Genomic DNA, 18,508 nt, shown 5'->3' on the forward strand with positions numbered 1-18,508 from the left:
TTCAATGCATATATAATGCCACATATATTTTGCAGCCAAGAGCATGTAATATAATCCTAGGTATTACATAATTCAAATTAGTTTAGGAAATGTCTGCCTCTATTCAGCTTACAAAACACTTCATTATACCATTTATGGACCTTACAAACCTGTATTTACTGTTTTGTTTGCATAAGATGTGTATTTTATCTTGGAACTAATTGCATTTTGCTGAACAATAAGTGATATTAAATGAAAGCTTTAAATTTGAGTCAACCTCTATGGATTATTTAATGGTCTCGGTAACCCCTGATATTCTATTATAACCATTTTGTGAATTAATTTAAATATCTTTGGGAATTGATTTCTCTATCATACTTACATAATACAAATCAATTTGATGTTTGGATAAACTATTCAGTGTAAAGGAAAAGGGACTGTCAGCCTTCTATTTTGGCCTTAGTTCCCCTTAAATGTTAAGCAAGGTTTTGGTTTTATTAATTTTTTTACATATACCGGTAAATAAAATCAGGTTTGTACTAGGATTTTGATTAATTAATACTTAATTAGCAGTCTTTATAAAAATCAGACAAGAGGTGATTCATGAATGTCAAAAACCCACTGAATTCAGTTTTATTTCTTGTTCAGAAACAGTTACTGATCACATAACCAGTCTGAGTTTTTTCATTTGGTTGTTGCACTTTTGAGATAAAAATAATATAGATTGTACATGAAATAGGCATTTTGCAAGAGTTATTGTTCTTGTTTTAGTTTGCTTTGGTTGATTTCAGTGAGAGATAAATGCATAACGTTTTAAAAAGTGCAGGACTGAATGCAGAAATGATTATTGTTATGTAAATGTATAGTATATATAGACTGAAAAAGCATCATTTGTTAGGTGGATTTTTCTGAACCATGAATCACTTTACCATTGGTTGTGTCTTAATTTTATGTAGACTGTTTCTTAATATTTTTAAGTAAAACAGAATTTCATTTTAAGAACAAGATTAATTTTTAAAATTTGGAATACTGCAAAGAAAATTCCTATTTTTATGATTAAATTGAACTTTTATTTCAAAACATGTATTAAAACACAATGGGTAGAAATCAGACCATATCCAATTATTTAATAGTTTTCAAAAGCTTTAATGGTTTTTGTTGTTTTTTTTCACATCTTTCTAGAATTAGAGAGCTTAATCAATATTCAGAATTCAATGTTCTCCTACATTAAACTGTCATACCTTATGCATAGTAAAGTTCCATTTTGGAACCTTATCCCTTAATCTTTCAAGTTTCCCACTACAAATTGGCTTTGGTGAGAGTTCACCCCTCAGCTGTTTGCTGGTATTGGTGGTTTTATGTCTATATATTTTACAGTTACTTGCACAAATTTTGAATTTGTGAAGCATTCCAAAACAAACATTCTTTTATTTTGTTAAAATGCTTTAATATTTGGAAGTTTTGTTAAAATTGCTAGATACTTGCTTGGTTTGAGATTTGATTGAAAATGTGTGTGTGTGTGTGTGTGTGTGTGTGTGTGTGTGTGTGTGTGTGTGTGTGTGTGTGTGTATATATATATATTATATTTCATATTCTTTTAATTATGAATTAAATTGCATGGCTTGATTTTGTAAAGTGTCTTTTATACTAGATTTGAGTTTTGTTTCTCGTGTTTCCAATTTAATTATTTACCATTTAAACTTGCATGCAGATTTCTTATCCTGATGTTGTCATATTGCAGTTATTTTAAAAAAAAAAAAAGATTATTTCAGGACTTATATTTCATAAATTTGTACACTGAATAAAATATGTTCTTTATTAATTACTTTTGTTTGCAGGGTAACTGATAAAATGGTTAAGAAGACACCTCCACATATACCTAAGAAAAACTTGTCAAACCATCACAGTTCAACGATTAGTCCTCAACCATTCCAGTCAGAGAAAAGTTTTCTACATGAAAAACTCAAAGCAAAGAGTCCAGACAAAAGAGAAAAAGAAGGCCTAAGTTTGCCTGAAGTTAAAGGTGCTGAAGGTATAACATCAGTAGCCAGTCTTATATAGTGTTTGGGTAAAGAGGATGTATTTGCATTTTTTGGTCATTAGACATTTAAGATCATTGGTTAAGTTTTACACACATGTGCAATTTCAAAGGTGATGGAAAGATGTTAATTATTTGCATTGCTTCCTGACACACTGGTGATCATGCTTCTCTTTGTATTTGGGAAATGCAATGATTTAGCTTAGAGCATGGCAGGTTTTGCCAAACATTAAGCTTTTTTATGCACTGACACATCCATTTTTTTTTTCAAATAAAATATAAAGGCTAACAAACAAAATTAATGTGATAATTTGATATTCTCATTTTCAGCTCATCCTTCAAAATCAAAACAAAAGCAGCCTCCACAAAGAACAACAGTTGCACAAATACCTCATATTACAAATATAGACCCATTCCCTTTTACAAATGTAAGTATTTATTCTATTAGGCCAAAGCAAGTAAATATCTACTTTCCTGCTACCTAGTTTTGAATAATCATTTTGACAAAACATTTCATTTAGATAGGGTGCATAGATTTTATTTTAACAGTGCCTTACTGAAAATACTTTTGAAAGGTAGGCCAAATATGATACATGAATTTAGGGTAGGCTTGGTAACAGGATACAGACATTTTATTTTGTTTGGCCTTAAGTTGATGGTCAAGTATGTAATTTTTATTCTTAGTGATGATTATCCAATGAAAAATCCATTACCTGCACATTATGACATGATCTATAACCATTCAAATCAGTACTGAAATTACAGAAGTTATCTGTACATGGAAAGTATTGCACACTCCACATTATCAGATGTAAATAGAAGAATGTGCATTGTTATGTGAATTCGAATTTTCAGATCATTCACATATGTATGTGAATAACAGTCATTTCACGTTTGTAAACAGCTATGGGGTTGACTTAATAATTTCATTGCAAGTTCAAATGTACATTATCAAAATTGTAATACCAATGTAAATAAAATAATGTGCTGGTTTAACACCAATCAATTTGAATTACATTCATCTTTATGTGTGAATGTGTTTGTGGCTTTGAATTCTCATTTGATTTGCATTGAATGCATATCAACATAAGTATACATGTGAATAAGGAATAACTTTTGACAGATGGGTATTTAAGAGTGATTTTTTTTTCAATCTTTTAGTACCAAGGCAGAATATATATTTGGGTCTGATATTCAAATTTATGCATTTATCCTAAATTGCAACACTTATGGTTTGAATATTTATAAAGCTTATCAATTCAATTTATGTGCTACATAACATTTCGTTTACCCTGAAATATAAAGCATTTAGAATGATTTATTATACATCTATGTAAATTGTTTTAGAATGGGTTGCACCTTTCACGACACATAATGTTTATTACTTTTAAATTGAATCAATTATCATTGAATTGTTGGTAATAACAAGTAATGCTCTCCTTCAGATGTTATAGATTGGCCTATAAAAGGTATTGGTATAGAATTCCAATATTTAGCACACTGACTGCATGTACATGTATGTCAGACTAAACAAATAATACTGTGTTTTTGAATTCCATACAAATAATGGAATGTTAATGGAGTTAATGTTTGAATGTATACCTTGAATTCCTTGAATGCCTCACAGTACGATAATTTAATTCAGTATATCTTATACTGAGTGTTTCTCATTTAAGTGCATGAAACTAAATTTATAAAGAATTAACAATGACCTTTCCCATTTCCAGTTCTTTTCCCAACCTTAGACCTTGTGTTAATGGTTTGCAGACTTTTGTCCATTGCTGATAAAAGTTGTTGTTCATTCTGTAAGATTTAATCTGAACTTAAATGTGTCTATTATCAGTTGAAAGTATTCGGTTAAAGTGACAACGATAATGAAAAACAAGCAACACACACACAAAAGGCAATTCATAATTAAATTTCTTAGTTCTCTGGCCATTTTCATGAAAACATTGAAGGCAATTATTACCTTTTTTACCAGTTAAATGACCTCAAAAAGTGATGATGGTGCTTTTTACATTGTTTATAAGCAGAAATAAAATTTGAAAGAGGTGTCTATTGACTTTTATTTTCTTGAAATGGTGATGAAAACTGGTAATGATGCACCATCAAAAAGACAAGGGCGGGCTTGAGAACCAAGAATTTTTTATTGGCCTGATGTATATGTCATCCCTTTTTTCGTATGATTTAAAGGTAAAATGATATTTTACCAGTAAATCTTATTTTTGCTATTATGGTAAGAACCGTTTCTTCTTGAGTATCAATTTTAGTCAATTAAAAAGTCATATATGATTGTAGATTTAGTATTTGTTTATTCCATATCAGCAATTTTTTGGAAAGAGCATATTTTGAATTTTGTCTGATAATTGAAATTTTGAATTGACAAAGAAAACAATGAAAATATGTACTATTAAATGCTTTCAAATCATTAGCATTGTTTTTTGACATCAAACCATTGCATATTGATATTAAAAGCATCAACATATGTATCCCTTTAACAATCAAAAGATTTTTAACTATATATATACATTATGCAATTTCTGTGACAGGTATTTTTTATCTTTGAGCTCAGATGTTTAGTTAAAGATTCATTATTAAAATCAAAGGATCTTACTATTTTAATGTACTCATAAGAATATTTGCTAATTGTGCCTTTGTATGTAATAATCCTAGTTTAAACATACAAAGATATGATTTTTTGTAGATCATACAAGGAAGCCACTTAATTTTTTTTATTTTTTCATTGCAGGTGGACAATAATACTAATGGTCATGACAGAGATGATAATCTTCCTGAAGTATGATGTACAACAATCAACTAACGCAGACCTCAGGGATTATCAATCAACAAAGCAAAGGTCTTTAATGCTGTCCTGGAACAGTTACAAAGACAATATGTTCTTAAGTTGATCTGTTAATTATATTAACTTTTTATTTTAAATACTTTAGGTATTCGAATATTATATTTTTACACTTTGTAAAGCATACTCAAATTATCAGTATTTTTGTGAAGAAAAGGGGGCATAACTCTGGTCCATATCAAACAGCATTTGTAAGGTTATGTTGTATTTTAATTCCGATTGTTGACATAATAAGTACTGCTCTGCTAAGTATGAAGAAATTAAAAAGGATAGAAGTATGCATTAAGCTGGTTGCTTAATCAGAAGTTATCTCTTTTTGTCATTGTTTTAGCATGGAGTTATATTGTGATATGAGGGAAGTAAAGAGTGACTGCTACACTTCAATAAGACATTTAAAATTTATATATATGACTACAGGGGTTCAGGTTTACTGAAGTAATCTTGGCATGATTTTGATTAATACTTTTTTATTTAACTGGAAGAAAAGACAAATATGGAGATCATTCAGTGAGAGTAAAATAGAAGTTTACGACTTTTCAAGTATTGTTGAAGTCTTGAAGGATCAAAACCTACTGGTCCTTCTTATAGAATCCCTGCCATTATTTGTGATCATCATCTTGATGTGCCAATTTTGTTTGGTGTAAAAATATATAGGCATTTGTTCATTTATTTCATGTGTCAAATAATGCACTTATATTTTATGTATTAATATAGATGACTGAATCAATATGCAATATAGATGTGTTTAAAAAAACAAGAAAACAAATATCACTTTTGTGAAAGAAACAATATATATAGATATATTTCAATGTAAACGTTCCCTACAGTATTGTTAAGTTATCATGGTAATTAATTATTTATATCGCTGTTTTTTTTAGAAACAATCCCACAAACACGGTGCCACAGGTATTGGTATTTTCCCGTAAAGTAGTATTTCTACGAAAAAAAACATTTTTAGTACCTTAAATAAAATTTTGATTTGCTAAATATTAGAATCCTCTATGATTTGATATCCATTATGTCTCAGTCTTACATCTGCTTTCTGTTTACTGAGAAGACATCTTAAAAACTTGAACACATTGAAAATATGAACAAAAACATCTATGTAGTAAGGACATTATTTTTTTTAATTTGATAATACCTTTATTACCGATAGTATTACCTAATTGGAATAATCTACAAATCTTAAGTTTTTTTCACTATTTTTTACATTGCATTTATGGTTTTCTGCATTGTAAATGGCTTATCTATTTATTCTGTATATTTGATTGTTCACTTGTTACTAACTGAACATTAATGTGCAATGTTTTCCTTAACAATCATTTATTTATTGTTATGCAATAAATCTGGTTAGCATTTAGAAAATGTCAAAGACAAATTAGAATTAGATTTATCTTGATACAGTCCAACCACTCTTATTGGGCTGTTTAAAACCTCTAGGGTGCTTTTCATTATATGGTTCATTCCACTAGAAGCACAGATTTGTGTTCCATTATTGGTTTGTACCAAGTGGTTTGTCTTGGAAAATGTACCAGACGAAAATGGAAGTAGAATTCGTGCAAGTTGTTTCATACTGGTTAGTGGAAAACAATCCTGATATCGATTCTTATCAAACTAAGTGTGTATTGTTTTAATTAACAAAATTTCTATAACAGTAATGGGTCATAACAATATGAATAAAACTAATCACCACCACATGAAGTGGTGAGGCATTTTGTGATACCTTCTAAAAAGTTGTCTGTCCGTCCCCTGATGGTTTCCAGATGATAACACTAGAGGATATTTTCAAACCCTTGTATAGTTATTGAGTATCATAAAATACAGGTCAAAATTGAATTTTTGAATTTCAGTGTGATTGGATTATTTACTCAAAAGTTATGGCCATTTTAAGTTGTTTTTAACTCCCCCCCCCTCCTTTAAAAAAAAAAAAAAAAGTTTTCGGCAGAGTTTCATTTAATGTCCCATTAGACACCCTATTTTCTACTTTGTGAAAAAGACTTAATACTGTGTTGCAGTTAAATATAATAAAGAGGATAAGTATAACCACTAATCTTGTATGCAATTTAGGACTTGTGGAAAGAAGTACATTTTAATGAGTTTCTCGAGTTTTAGGGGTTTAATGATGTTGATTTGAAATTAAAAAAAATGTAATGTTGGAATTTTCGGTGTATCTTTTATCTGGTTTGTAAAGTAAGTTTCTTTCTGATGTTGACTCAAAGGTAGGCATTTCGAAGGCAATAAAAACTTGAATATTCAACAGAATGACAATGATTTCATTAGTTTACAAGTTGACGATTTCTTTCTAGTTTCATAGTACAATAGTGTCTCTTAATTGATATCAATGAAATTGAGTTAAGATATTAATTTTTTAAAGAATTTTCTATTAGTACATTGTTATTAGAATTTGATTTGAGTGCCAAACATTTGCGTATAGTCTTCTCTGTGACTTAAAACCTCTAGTATTGTAGTGAATATAGGGTTTTTTGCTAGTGATATTTAATATTGAAGTGATAATTGTTTTGAGTTGATCAATAATTTCAATTACACGCTGCTCTTTATTGTATAACATATTTAACTTCTGTAAAAATATAAGATGTATAAATGTATTCTTATAACAGAAAACTTTTTTTACCTGAAGAACTTTTGAAATTTACTATATTAATTGATGTTTTGTTTTGAAATTTATTTGACATGAACATATCAATTTGTTTTTTAGGAAGTCATACAAAGCAAAGAAAAATAGACAGTTAAATGCATATTTTAAGGTCAAAAATAACAAACAATATGTGATGGTAAAAAATCTGATGAATAATATGGTAAAAAAATTTTTGCAACTAAGGAGTTGAGATGAAGTTCATTTTAGAAAATTAGCTCGGGCCATAAAAATGTAAAGCATTTATAACTGTTTTACAATACTATGAAAGTACTTTAATTTGTGGATACCAATTTTCATGGAACAGGAAAGAAACACAACTTCATGGATTGTTGAATTAGTGGTTTTGAAGTTTTCAGTATACTCATCAATGGGAACCAAATTTCATGGTTTGGCATACCCACAAAAACCACAAAAATTGGTGCCCAGCAAACAATAGTACTTTCACAAAATCCTTTTTCAATTTTGATTGTCTGAGAGGTAATTCTTTGTTTATTTTTTGTTGATATTTTATGTTATGTTCATTAACTCACTAGAATTTCTGCGAATGGCTGGCTTAGCAACAGCGATAGGTGATAGAATTTTATCGATCTTAAGATAAAAAAGACATAAATTTCTTGTATATACCATAATATATTGTACATTAAACATTATTAGGAGTATGGCAAACTGATTCAAGAGCTACATATTTGAAAAAAAAAGATGTACATTTCAAAATGTGATTATTCCATTATCAGTTAAAATTTCTGTTCAAAGTAATTTTTAGCATTAATGTTCTATAATTATATAAAACAATATTTTCAGTTTATTATTATTTTTTTTATTCCATATGCCTTACAAAACTACATTTGTTGTGCTAAAGCTTTAGTATTATACAATATTGGCCCAGTGTAAACATTAAAGTGACTTAAATAGATGAACAAAAACATGTTTAACCAACTGGCCCAAGTTGAACAGAGTAGGATGTGAAATTGAATGTATATTTGTATTGATGAATGTGTGAATGAGTGTGCTGATGTAAAATAAGTGCCAAGAAAACAAAAAATGAAATTATTGTTTCTATATTATATTGACTACTCATTTTATAGTATATTGTTGTTATAGAATTGAAATTATTGTTCACAAAATACCACATACATTTGTAAATTGTTGTTTTGTTATTATGAAGAGAGAAAAAATCTCATGTATTCACATATTGGGTGCTTTCTTAAGTGAAGAAGGAATAATTAAAATTTGAACATCCTTTTATTTTTGTTCAGTTTTTCTGCATTCATTACTTGACTTTGTTGCTCACATGATATAATGAGTGTACTTTTATCCACCACAAAGGTACCAACCTTCGGGCTTATGTGAACCTTTTAAATGAGCCTATGTCATCTCTTTGTGGCCAAATTTCTGTACATATTTTATTCAACTACTTTAAATCAACCAAAGTTGGCAGGAATATTCTATGAAGTGGCTTCTACATGCAATGTTATTGGTTCCTTTTTATTGATTAAGATAGCTGTGTTACTAATTTTTTATTTTCTTTTTCCCCTCTAAAACTACATATTGGGATGTTTTAAAACTTGATTGGATTGTTGAAAGAAATGACCTTTACAAAAGCTGCTTGGACCACTCCTTTGTCGGATTCTGCCCCTGGGAGTTGTTAATGAAACCATCCAATTCCACGGAAAAAAAAAATGAAAGCCCATTAGATATTCAAAATCTGTATTAACTAATGGATATATATGCAATAAGTAAATGTAATAACAAAACTAAAAAATAATAAAATAATAATAAAAATGTGTACAGAAGATAAAAATAGTATATAAAGGAGATTCCCTGCTCTGTTTAAGAATAACAAGCATGTCAAAAAGTTGTGAAATCTAATAAGATCTTGTGTGCAAGAACAAAATAAGTACAAGAAATTGATGGGTCAGTGTGCTTGTTTTTGAGATATAAGCATTTGAAATTTTGGTGCAAAAGGGACTTCTCTTGACTTTTCCTTGGTTTTGTCTTCATAGGTTTTATCTATGAAAAACCCAGAAGAAATAACAAGGATTTCATAAAAACTTCCCCAACAACTTCTTATGGTGTGCTTAATGAAATTATGAAAAGAAAAGTGGGGGCTACTGGATAAAACTTGAAGAATCTGAAAATCTTAGATCCTTAACTGGATTTCAAAACTTTTACCAAATAAAAATACTGTGACAACGAAACTAGGAACGCTGTTAACGAGGGTTTGTCAACAAAGACAAGAAGGAACAAATGAGAGAAAAAAAATTATCATTGAATACAAATGCATACTATAGAGTTAATTGTCATTTTTATAACCATGTGTCCACAAAATCTTCCAATACATAAAATGCAGAAAAATGTAAAAGGTCTCAGAACTATTGTTATACTGTAAAATTTGAAAATTCATAATGGTGGTGAAGTACAATCAAATACATATAGTGGCAACAGCTTTAGAGGAGCTAGGTAAGTGTGACAGACTGATGCAGACCATTTAGTTCCTCCAACACATTGTGGCAGTGGGCAAAAAGGCTCAAGTACCGAAAATCCAGTTAACATATAAGTTGTTCAAAATACAACTCACTCTTCAACTTATACTGATTCCTTTCCAGTAGTGTTCCATTACATCTTTCTAAGTTCCAATGAAACTTATTGAGTAATAGCCAAGAAACCACATTCTCATTTTTATTGTGACTGTCCTTGACATTTTATTCATCAAGGTTTCATTTGCATATGATATATAACAATATCCTTTTGTTTCAGTTGGATATGAATGTTTTGACTTACCATCTAGAATCATATTTCCACAAAATTTCATATTTTTTTTATTCAATTAGATGTAAACTTTTTGAGATATTGTTTGGAAACCATCTTTACAGAATTTTCTGTCATTTTTTTGTGACTGACCAAGACCTACATGTATTATGCAATAACCCCTAAATCTACTTGAAGCATTAATTTTCGCAATGTACTTTTTTTCCTTATTTTCATAGATATTTGAACATAGAAGCATAAAAAATGGTACCCAAAATTGAATTTTTAACATTAAATGATTATCATTTTTGTAATCCATGAAAATTGGTACCAGCAAATATGCTCATTGGACATAATCTGTGAAAATTAGCAACATATTTGAACATAAAAGGGTAAAAAATGGTACCCAAAATTGAATTTTTAACACTAAATGATTATCATTTTTGTAATCCATGAAAATTTGTACCAGCAAATATGCTCATTGGACAGAATCTGTGAAAATTAGCAACCACAAAAATTAATATGTTTACAGTAGCTGTGGAATTCCGGCACTCATGATATGTATCAATATCCTGTTTCAAAAGTTTCATTCAAATCTGATATAATTTCATTGCTGGTGCCTGTTACCATAACCATAATTACCAAACCAAATACCGAGTTGCAAATTGGGTAAAAATACTTAAGGTTCTTTTGTTCTCCTCAAAACAGTCAATCCAGGTTAATAATGGAACACATTTTAGTAAGATTGATAATCAAGAATTGGAGAACTTCATTAAAAGTTTATAACAAATGCTCATTTATTGGTCCATAGTTCTCAAATGGTGGAAAATCAATCCTCACCTTTCTTTTGTGGTAAAAAGTCTAGTTGAACAACTTAACTTAAAACTATCAAAACTAACTGTTTATAGGCAACAATGAGGAACCACATCACTAAAGCAAATTTTGTTTTAAAAAATATCAGGAAATTGTAAGATGAAGAAAAATGCATTTTGATATTCCTCATTTTGGGTGTTTATGATAAGTTTATAACATGCCTCCCACTATAGGGTTTGTTCCAGATGAACCACAAGTTTATAACATGCCTCCCACTACAGGGTTTGTTCCAGATGAACCACAGGTTTATAACATGCCTCCCATTATAGGGTTCGATCCAGATGAACCATACGTATATAACATGCCTCCCATTGTAGGGTTTGTTCCAGATGAACCATAGGTTTATAACATGCCTCCCATTTGGGGTTTGTTCCAGATGAACCACAAGTTTATAACATGCCTCCCATTATCGGGTTTGTTCCAAATGAACCATTGTTTTATAACATGCCTCCCATTATAGGGTTCGTTCCAGATGAACCATAGGTTTATAACATGCCTTCCATTGTAGGGTTTGTTCCAGATGAACCACAGGTTTATAACATGCCTCCCATTATAGGGTTTGTTCCATAGGTTTCTGTAAGTAGTTAATCTGAACAGGATCATGGAATAAGTCTTATCTGTAATACACTGATAGATCAATTATGGTCTTGAATATTGCTTTAATTTAGTTTGACAAATCATCACAAGAAAAAACAAAGTCCAAATAGGATACAAATAGCAGTTTATTTCTTAATTTCTTAGTATACTGCCTCTCAAGTAAATGAACACAACTTATGCAATTGTTTTAGCAACTCTCAATTCATATAAAATAATCATAAAACCTTTCCAAGGTTGAATTATACTTTTATCAACAAACTGTCTATCATGAAAAAAGCAACACAACTGTTTATTAGAACAGAATATGGTATACATGAGAATGCATATTATAATAAAGATAAAAAACAAGCAATATAACTGAGCAACAGGTAAACAAAACCATGTGAAGCTTCCAAGGCAGTGAAAATTATAATAAACAAGTTATAATTAAAATTTGGAATAACTTTGCACTCAAGAAAAGTGAGTTAAATAATTCTTTATGAAAAGAACTTCATGTAAGAGGGCAGGTCATGCCATCATGACTAAGGCGGTAAGTAAGTTTTCTTGCCTTTTGCTATCAAATTAACCTAAGCCCACAGCTGTCAGGGCATGACTTACCCCTTAGTAAGAATTAGTTTGTTAAACCACTTTCTTGCCCACTTTCTAAAATCCAAAATAATTCTAGATTCATATATGACCTTGTTACCACATAATTAAGAAATGAATATTATGCAGAAAAAGTAAGATGTAAAATGAAATCTACGTAAGTAATAAACTGGAAGTGACTTAATCATAAAGAGTTATGAACTATATCAAAAATCAATGATGAAAGATGTAAACTGGCAATAATTAAGACAAGAAAGTTACCGAAATAATTTGTTTACATATAAAATGGAATATTTTTTTCTATTTCTCACAAAAATAAAACAAAATTGCATATCAGTAATTATCTTCCCTGACCAGCAGAGGGTTTTAACAAACAATACATTACTTAAGTAGCACTCCAGCTATGGATCATGCAAAATGTGATTCATGGGTAAAATGCCTACATATTTTTATATTTGATATTTTGTTTGAAATGTCATAGTAAACAGAAATTAGCATGTGGTTTTTTCGTATAACCTGTGCTCTTAGGACTTAAAAATTATATAGAATGCACTGTAGATTTCAAAATCAAGGGAGATTACTCTGTAAATGATGCTCAAATACAATAGAATCCACTGGATTTTCAATGTTGATTATCTCCTAAGAGCAGGCAGATTTGAATGAATGATTACACATTTCATAGTACAGACCCATAAAACAACTTAATTACAAAAATAAAAATATGTAGCCTTTTTTGAGGTATATCACATTTTTCAGATTTTGCATGATTCTTACAAAGACAGCTACTTAAAAATTAGCAAAAATCTATTATATCAAAAGACCATTCAATGTCAATAACTTCATGTAATTGTTCATGAAACCAATGAAAGAGGGAGGTATTTCTATATTGCTCTTAGTTACAAAAAAAAATAAAATTGCCTTTTAAAAATTTTGTTTTTGAAATGTCGACAAAAATGGGTAATGGAGCACCATCAAAAGAGTTGAGGTGAGGCCTGAAAACCAAGAAATTAATCTTAATTGGCCTAATATTGGTATGCCTTAAAAGTTATAGTGGTACTAAGAATATGAACATAATTACACATGATACTGATATATGGAAGATTAGTTAAAGGTGGGGCAATCCATGGCATTGTTGGATAACTGTAGGAAAATAAAAAAAAATAAAAAAAGGTGGGTATATCTATACCTTCTTATTCAACAGTTCTCATAGAACATGATATCCAAACATGTTGAATTACAATATACATATACAAATGTATACCAAATGCATATACAAATAGAACTCTATACATTTTAAGTACATAGTACAAAATAGTATATTATTCTTTACAGACTAGTTTTATAGTTCATATTTATCACAATGAAAATTTGTTCCATTACTCACCAATATGCACTTTTTTTCAAATATGATATTTCATGAGATTCTATGTTTTAAAATCAAGAAGATGTTGATGACAATTTAGTTAAGCTAATCCACAATAAGAAACAGGTACTACTATGTGTGTGGTAAATTTTATGCAAAACCTTCAGGTGGGCACTTCACTGAAACTTTACAAAGAATTTACATCTCAATACCACATTTCTCCGGGAAATAAAATGTTTATTAATACTTTCTTACTCTTATAATGGTCCCTTATATTGACCCGTTCAGTCTATATTTAGAAATATGGATTTTTTTTAAATAAAATGTTAGAAAAATAAGCATCTTGGCAGATTTATCTGCCCCTGAATTGTTAATTAATGACTGATAAAATTGATTTAACAAAAATTGGCTTCTAAACATCAGTTCTAATGGTAAAACATTGAAAAAACATACTCTAATTGAAAGAATCTGACAATATTTCACTCATTACCGCAATCCAAGATGAGTTTTAATGGCACAACAAAAATTATTAACTGAAAGCAGATGATTTAAAAAGCAGTACTGAACTTATTTGGTTTTCTCAGTCTTTAAAAATTATCTCTAAGAACAAAATTGGTATTCACTGTAAAATAATGCTCTCAAGCATGAAAAATTCATATACACACAATATTGCACATAAAAACATATAAAAAATAGTAACTTAAATTTGTTCATACATGTAAAAAAGCTAAATTTACACTTTGTACATACATGTACTTAACAACAATGAGAAAAATGCTAGTTCTACTTAATAATTATAAACAAACCTGATGAGTCGATTTAATATCTCAGTTCATAAAACATTTTTCAAATCTTGTTTTACAAAGTATGTCATGACATATACACTAATTTTTGTCTTTATTGGCATTATCTCATTTTAGAAGTAGCTTTTTGCCAAAAGTTACTGGATGGGCAAGCTCAAGTAATATTCAACATGCCCCTAAATTTTGATATCTGAACTTTTCCAAAAGGCAAGTTACTCCAGAAATCTTTTTGCCCCTGTCATTTTCAACTTCGGCAGATAAAAGGGTAACCACTGCTTTTTTCACTGAAGTAGTATTTTTTGCTGAAAACTTGTTTTCAAAACAGCATTACACTTATTCAAACAGTACATAGTTATCTAAAACAGAAACAGAACTCTCTCTTCTTTCAACAGTTTCACCATTACAAAGACAATGCAGAAATATCACTATCATAATTTTTAAACTTAACAAATAACACTGCATAGATTAAAAACAATCTTACTAAAATATATTTTCTAACATGCATGAATCATTAACTGTATACACATGTACAGTTTAGGATAGCACTAAATTTAACCAACAATCATAATATGAATCATGATATAAAGTATCATTATTAAAATATAAATATGTGCTTGAAAATCTGACACTGATTTCATGTACACCATATCTAAAAATAAATGAAATTATTCAAGTAATTATCATTAAATTGGCATTAAGTAACTTTGACTCTGAATAAACAGGGAACCTGTCTAAACCAGACATATAAAAAACTCCCTTCATATAAAATTAAATAAATAGAACATTGTGAAACAACAATCTTAACCTGAAATAATCCTTCAATTAAAGTTTTAATGTACCAACCATACTGTGTAATCTTCATAAACAATGGAGAAACCCAATGAACTTGTCAGTATAAACTGTATACTGATCTATTTTCTAGTTTTCTTAGTATCCATTCAGACACCAACCACTTTTATCCTGGAAAGGGGGAGTGCAAAAGTTTTAATTAATATTTCAGCAGTAACTGAAATCAATATTTTCATTTGAAAAGCTGCCTTGTGAAGTAATAGGGAAAATATAGAATCATTGCTTTTTTTTTTCAATGGGTAAATATTTATTTTTTTTTCTAAAAAAATTGGAACATTTATTTACTTTTTTAAAAAAAGAGCCAAGCGGCACCCCCACCCTTTCACTAATAAAAGCCTCAGTGCCTGAGAAATCATGGAATTAACTTTGTAACTGATTATGCATTTCAATAGCAATAAATATTCAATAAATATCTTCAATACATTGTCTGAAATATCTGAAAAAAATTCATAGAGTACAATAACTATGAAACAAATTAAACATAAAAGGGGGGTTTCTTTCTGTATGGCTATCAGTGCGTCATCATTTTTTTAAACCATTAAAAAAATTTACAGCTATCTAATGAGTTAAAAAATAAGTCAGTTTACATTACGCATACAAGCGAACATTTCTAGAATATAAATGACATGGTCAAATATACATGTTACTTTTCAGTAGTAACTTGAAATACTATGCAGTTTTAAAGTCTTTTTTTTTTTTTGTATAAAAATCAGACAGAAGGTGATCCATGCATGTCAAAAACTCACTGAATTCACTTTTATTTCTTATTCAGAATCAATTACAGACCACATAACCAGTCAATAGTTTTTCATTTGGGTATTGTGCCTATTAGATAAAATGTATATAGATTGTAGATGAAATCAACACTTTGCAAGAGCAAAAACTACAGGTTATACATTGTATTTCAATCAGAGGAAATCAGTCCTATAACAATATCAACCTTAGAAATGATATGTCAAACTTTGTTCTACAACCACAATAGTAAATACCCTGAACATTTTCATAACAATCATCATTTAATAATACATGGTACAAAATTCAAAACATGACATTAATATCAGATGACGAAAACCACTCAACAATATTCTGATTAAACTGTGTAGGCTTTGTGAGAATCAAACAGTGTTATTTTGATACTGTATATTAACACATGTAACTGCTCATTGTAGGGCTATTTAAAATTGTTGACACTGAGAACAGAACTCTAATATGGTAATGATGAAAATTCTAAAATTTAAGTAGCACTCCAGATAAGAATTATGCAAAAAGTGATTCATGGTTGGAAAGCCTACATATTTTTATTTTTTTTTATATTTTGTGTAAAATGTTATAGTAAACAGAAATTGACATATGGCTTTTCATGTAACCCTTGTTCTAAGGAGATAAAAATCATATAAAATGTATATTAGAATTAAAAATTAAGGGAGATAAATCTGTAAATGACATTCACACTATAATACATTAGAAACTGTTGGATTTTCCATGTGGATAATCTCCTTAGAGCAGACAGACTGGAATAAAAAAATTATACATTTCATCATTTAGACCTATATAGCAACTTAAAAATAAAAATGTGTAGCCTTTTCAGGGGTGTTTCACATATTACAAAATTTGCATGATTCTTACAAAGACTACTACTTAAGTTTCAATGTAGCAATAACTAATCAAGTCTCATTTTTTTGGGTACCCAGCTCTATGATCAAACCTCCAAAAAATGGCTGCATTAATATCTAAATATACAGTATCATACCAATCTTTTCTGCAGATCTAATTACTGCTGCCTAAACCACTGCATATTCTTCCATTAGCTTTTTGCTCTAATTTTCAGGATGTTAACACTTTTTTCACAAGGCATGAACAATACTCATTACAAAAAATCATACCTGTTAACCCACCCACATTAGGGGGAGTCTCCAACAAAACAATGAAAACTTTAGAATCTCCCACATAAAAACGTTAGACTTGTGGGAGGTTTTTGGTTAAATCACTATATTTTCTGTGAAAAGTACTTAATAATTGTACTTTTACACCCAAAATCTGCTATTACATAAAAATCTCCCGAATCAGACAGTATCAATTGCAAAGAATTTCCTAAAAGAACTGTTCCAAAGGTTAACAGGTATAACAAAGTGGCAAAGTTGTTTTTAATTTTACACTAAGAGGTAAAAGTTAAGCAATGAGGGTGGCAGAGGTCTAAAAGTTTAAATAGTTAAATAGTGAATATGTATATCTCTTTTTAGGATATTGGTATTATGCTTCAGTGTGATAAGCTTACTATAAATAATCTACTTCTAACAGTAGCTGGGTAAGGTATTACAGGATATTGCTCTGTTTTGATTATATAATGCTGCCCAGGTGGTATAATACATGTATGTTATAAATTAGAAATATAATCTCAAATTAGAAATTATCCTAATATACAAGTTCTGATTCATTTTACAATCTAAACTTGTGAACACATTTCTAACATGTATTACTGATAAAGCAACCAAGATTATAAAACGAATTTTGATGAAACAATAAATTTTTTTTTCAAAGCAAATGAAAAATGTTTTTCTTTTTTGCTGAAAGACAAGATTGTATCATACAACTTTGGAAAATCTTTAAAAAAAAAAAAAAAAACTACATTCATTATAAGTGGGAAAAAAAACAATTATGAAATCAATATTTTACCTATGTCATGCTCTGAATTCAACATTTGTTCAATATTATTGGGTTGAAATGCTGATAAAGATTTCACCATCATATAAACAAAATCTTTTGAACACTGGCCATATTACCTACTAATCCATACTAAAAGTATAAATGTTCAAACTCTACAATTTTATCTTTTATAAGTACACAAGTATGAATACTATTTATAGTGACGTAGATTCAGATCGTCTATTTTTAAACAAGTCATAGTAATCTGGTGGATCTTTGGTTTGTCCTATTGCTTTGAGCAATTTCTCTTGACCAGCAACTGTTATTGGATTATTCTGAAATAACAAATAAAATTTGTAATTAACACAGATAATAATTAAAGAACCATAGTAAGCATGCTGACAATATAACGTGTACACAATTGCCCTCTTTAGAAAAGTTCAGTCCCTCCCAAATAGTGGATCCCCTAGACCAATTTATGTGAAAATCAATCAAATCCAATTTTTTATTGCTA

General features: G+C 29.3%; 2 protein-coding genes across 29 annotated transcripts in view; one reads left to right on the top strand and one right to left on the bottom strand.

The window, feature by feature from the left end:
* Positions 1–8,775, top strand: part of LOC148619497 (cyclin-dependent kinase-like 4) — a 32,669-nt gene extending 23,894 nt beyond the window's left edge. For 18 of the 24 annotated variants that reach the window (XM_088579434.1, XM_088579436.1, XM_088579442.1 and 15 more), the window contains 3 exons: positions 1,818–2,011; positions 2,348–2,445; positions 4,767–8,775. In XM_088579434.1, the coding sequence (XP_088435560.1) occupies positions 1,818–2,011; positions 2,348–2,445; positions 4,767–4,820 (346 nt within the window). In that variant the 3' untranslated portion in view covers positions 4,821–8,775. Of the gene's footprint in view, positions 1–1,817; positions 2,012–2,347; positions 2,446–3,462; positions 3,487–4,766 lie in introns of all 24 variants that reach the window. The other 6 variants (XM_088579438.1, XM_088579454.1, XM_088579457.1 and 3 more) reach the window with 2 other exon arrangements.
* Positions 8,776–11,858: 3,083 nt separating this feature from the next.
* The window catches only part of LOC148619498 (SH2 domain-containing protein 4B-like), a 28,649-nt gene continuing 21,999 nt past the window's right edge, over positions 11,859–18,508 (bottom strand). For all 5 annotated transcript variants that reach the window (XM_088579464.1, XM_088579462.1, XM_088579460.1 and 2 more), the window contains one exon: positions 11,859–18,329. In XM_088579464.1, coding sequence (XP_088435590.1) covers positions 18,210–18,329 — 120 coding nt within the window. In that variant the 3' untranslated portion in view covers positions 11,859–18,209. The remainder of the gene's footprint in view (positions 18,330–18,508) is intronic.

This window comes from Perna viridis, chromosome 4 (genome assembly GCF_037379345.1).
Source record: "Perna viridis isolate PV_CMFRI_1.1 ecotype Kerala chromosome 4, ASM3737934v1, whole genome shotgun sequence".
Classification (NCBI taxonomy): domain Eukaryota; kingdom Metazoa; phylum Mollusca; class Bivalvia; order Mytilida; family Mytilidae; genus Perna; species Perna viridis.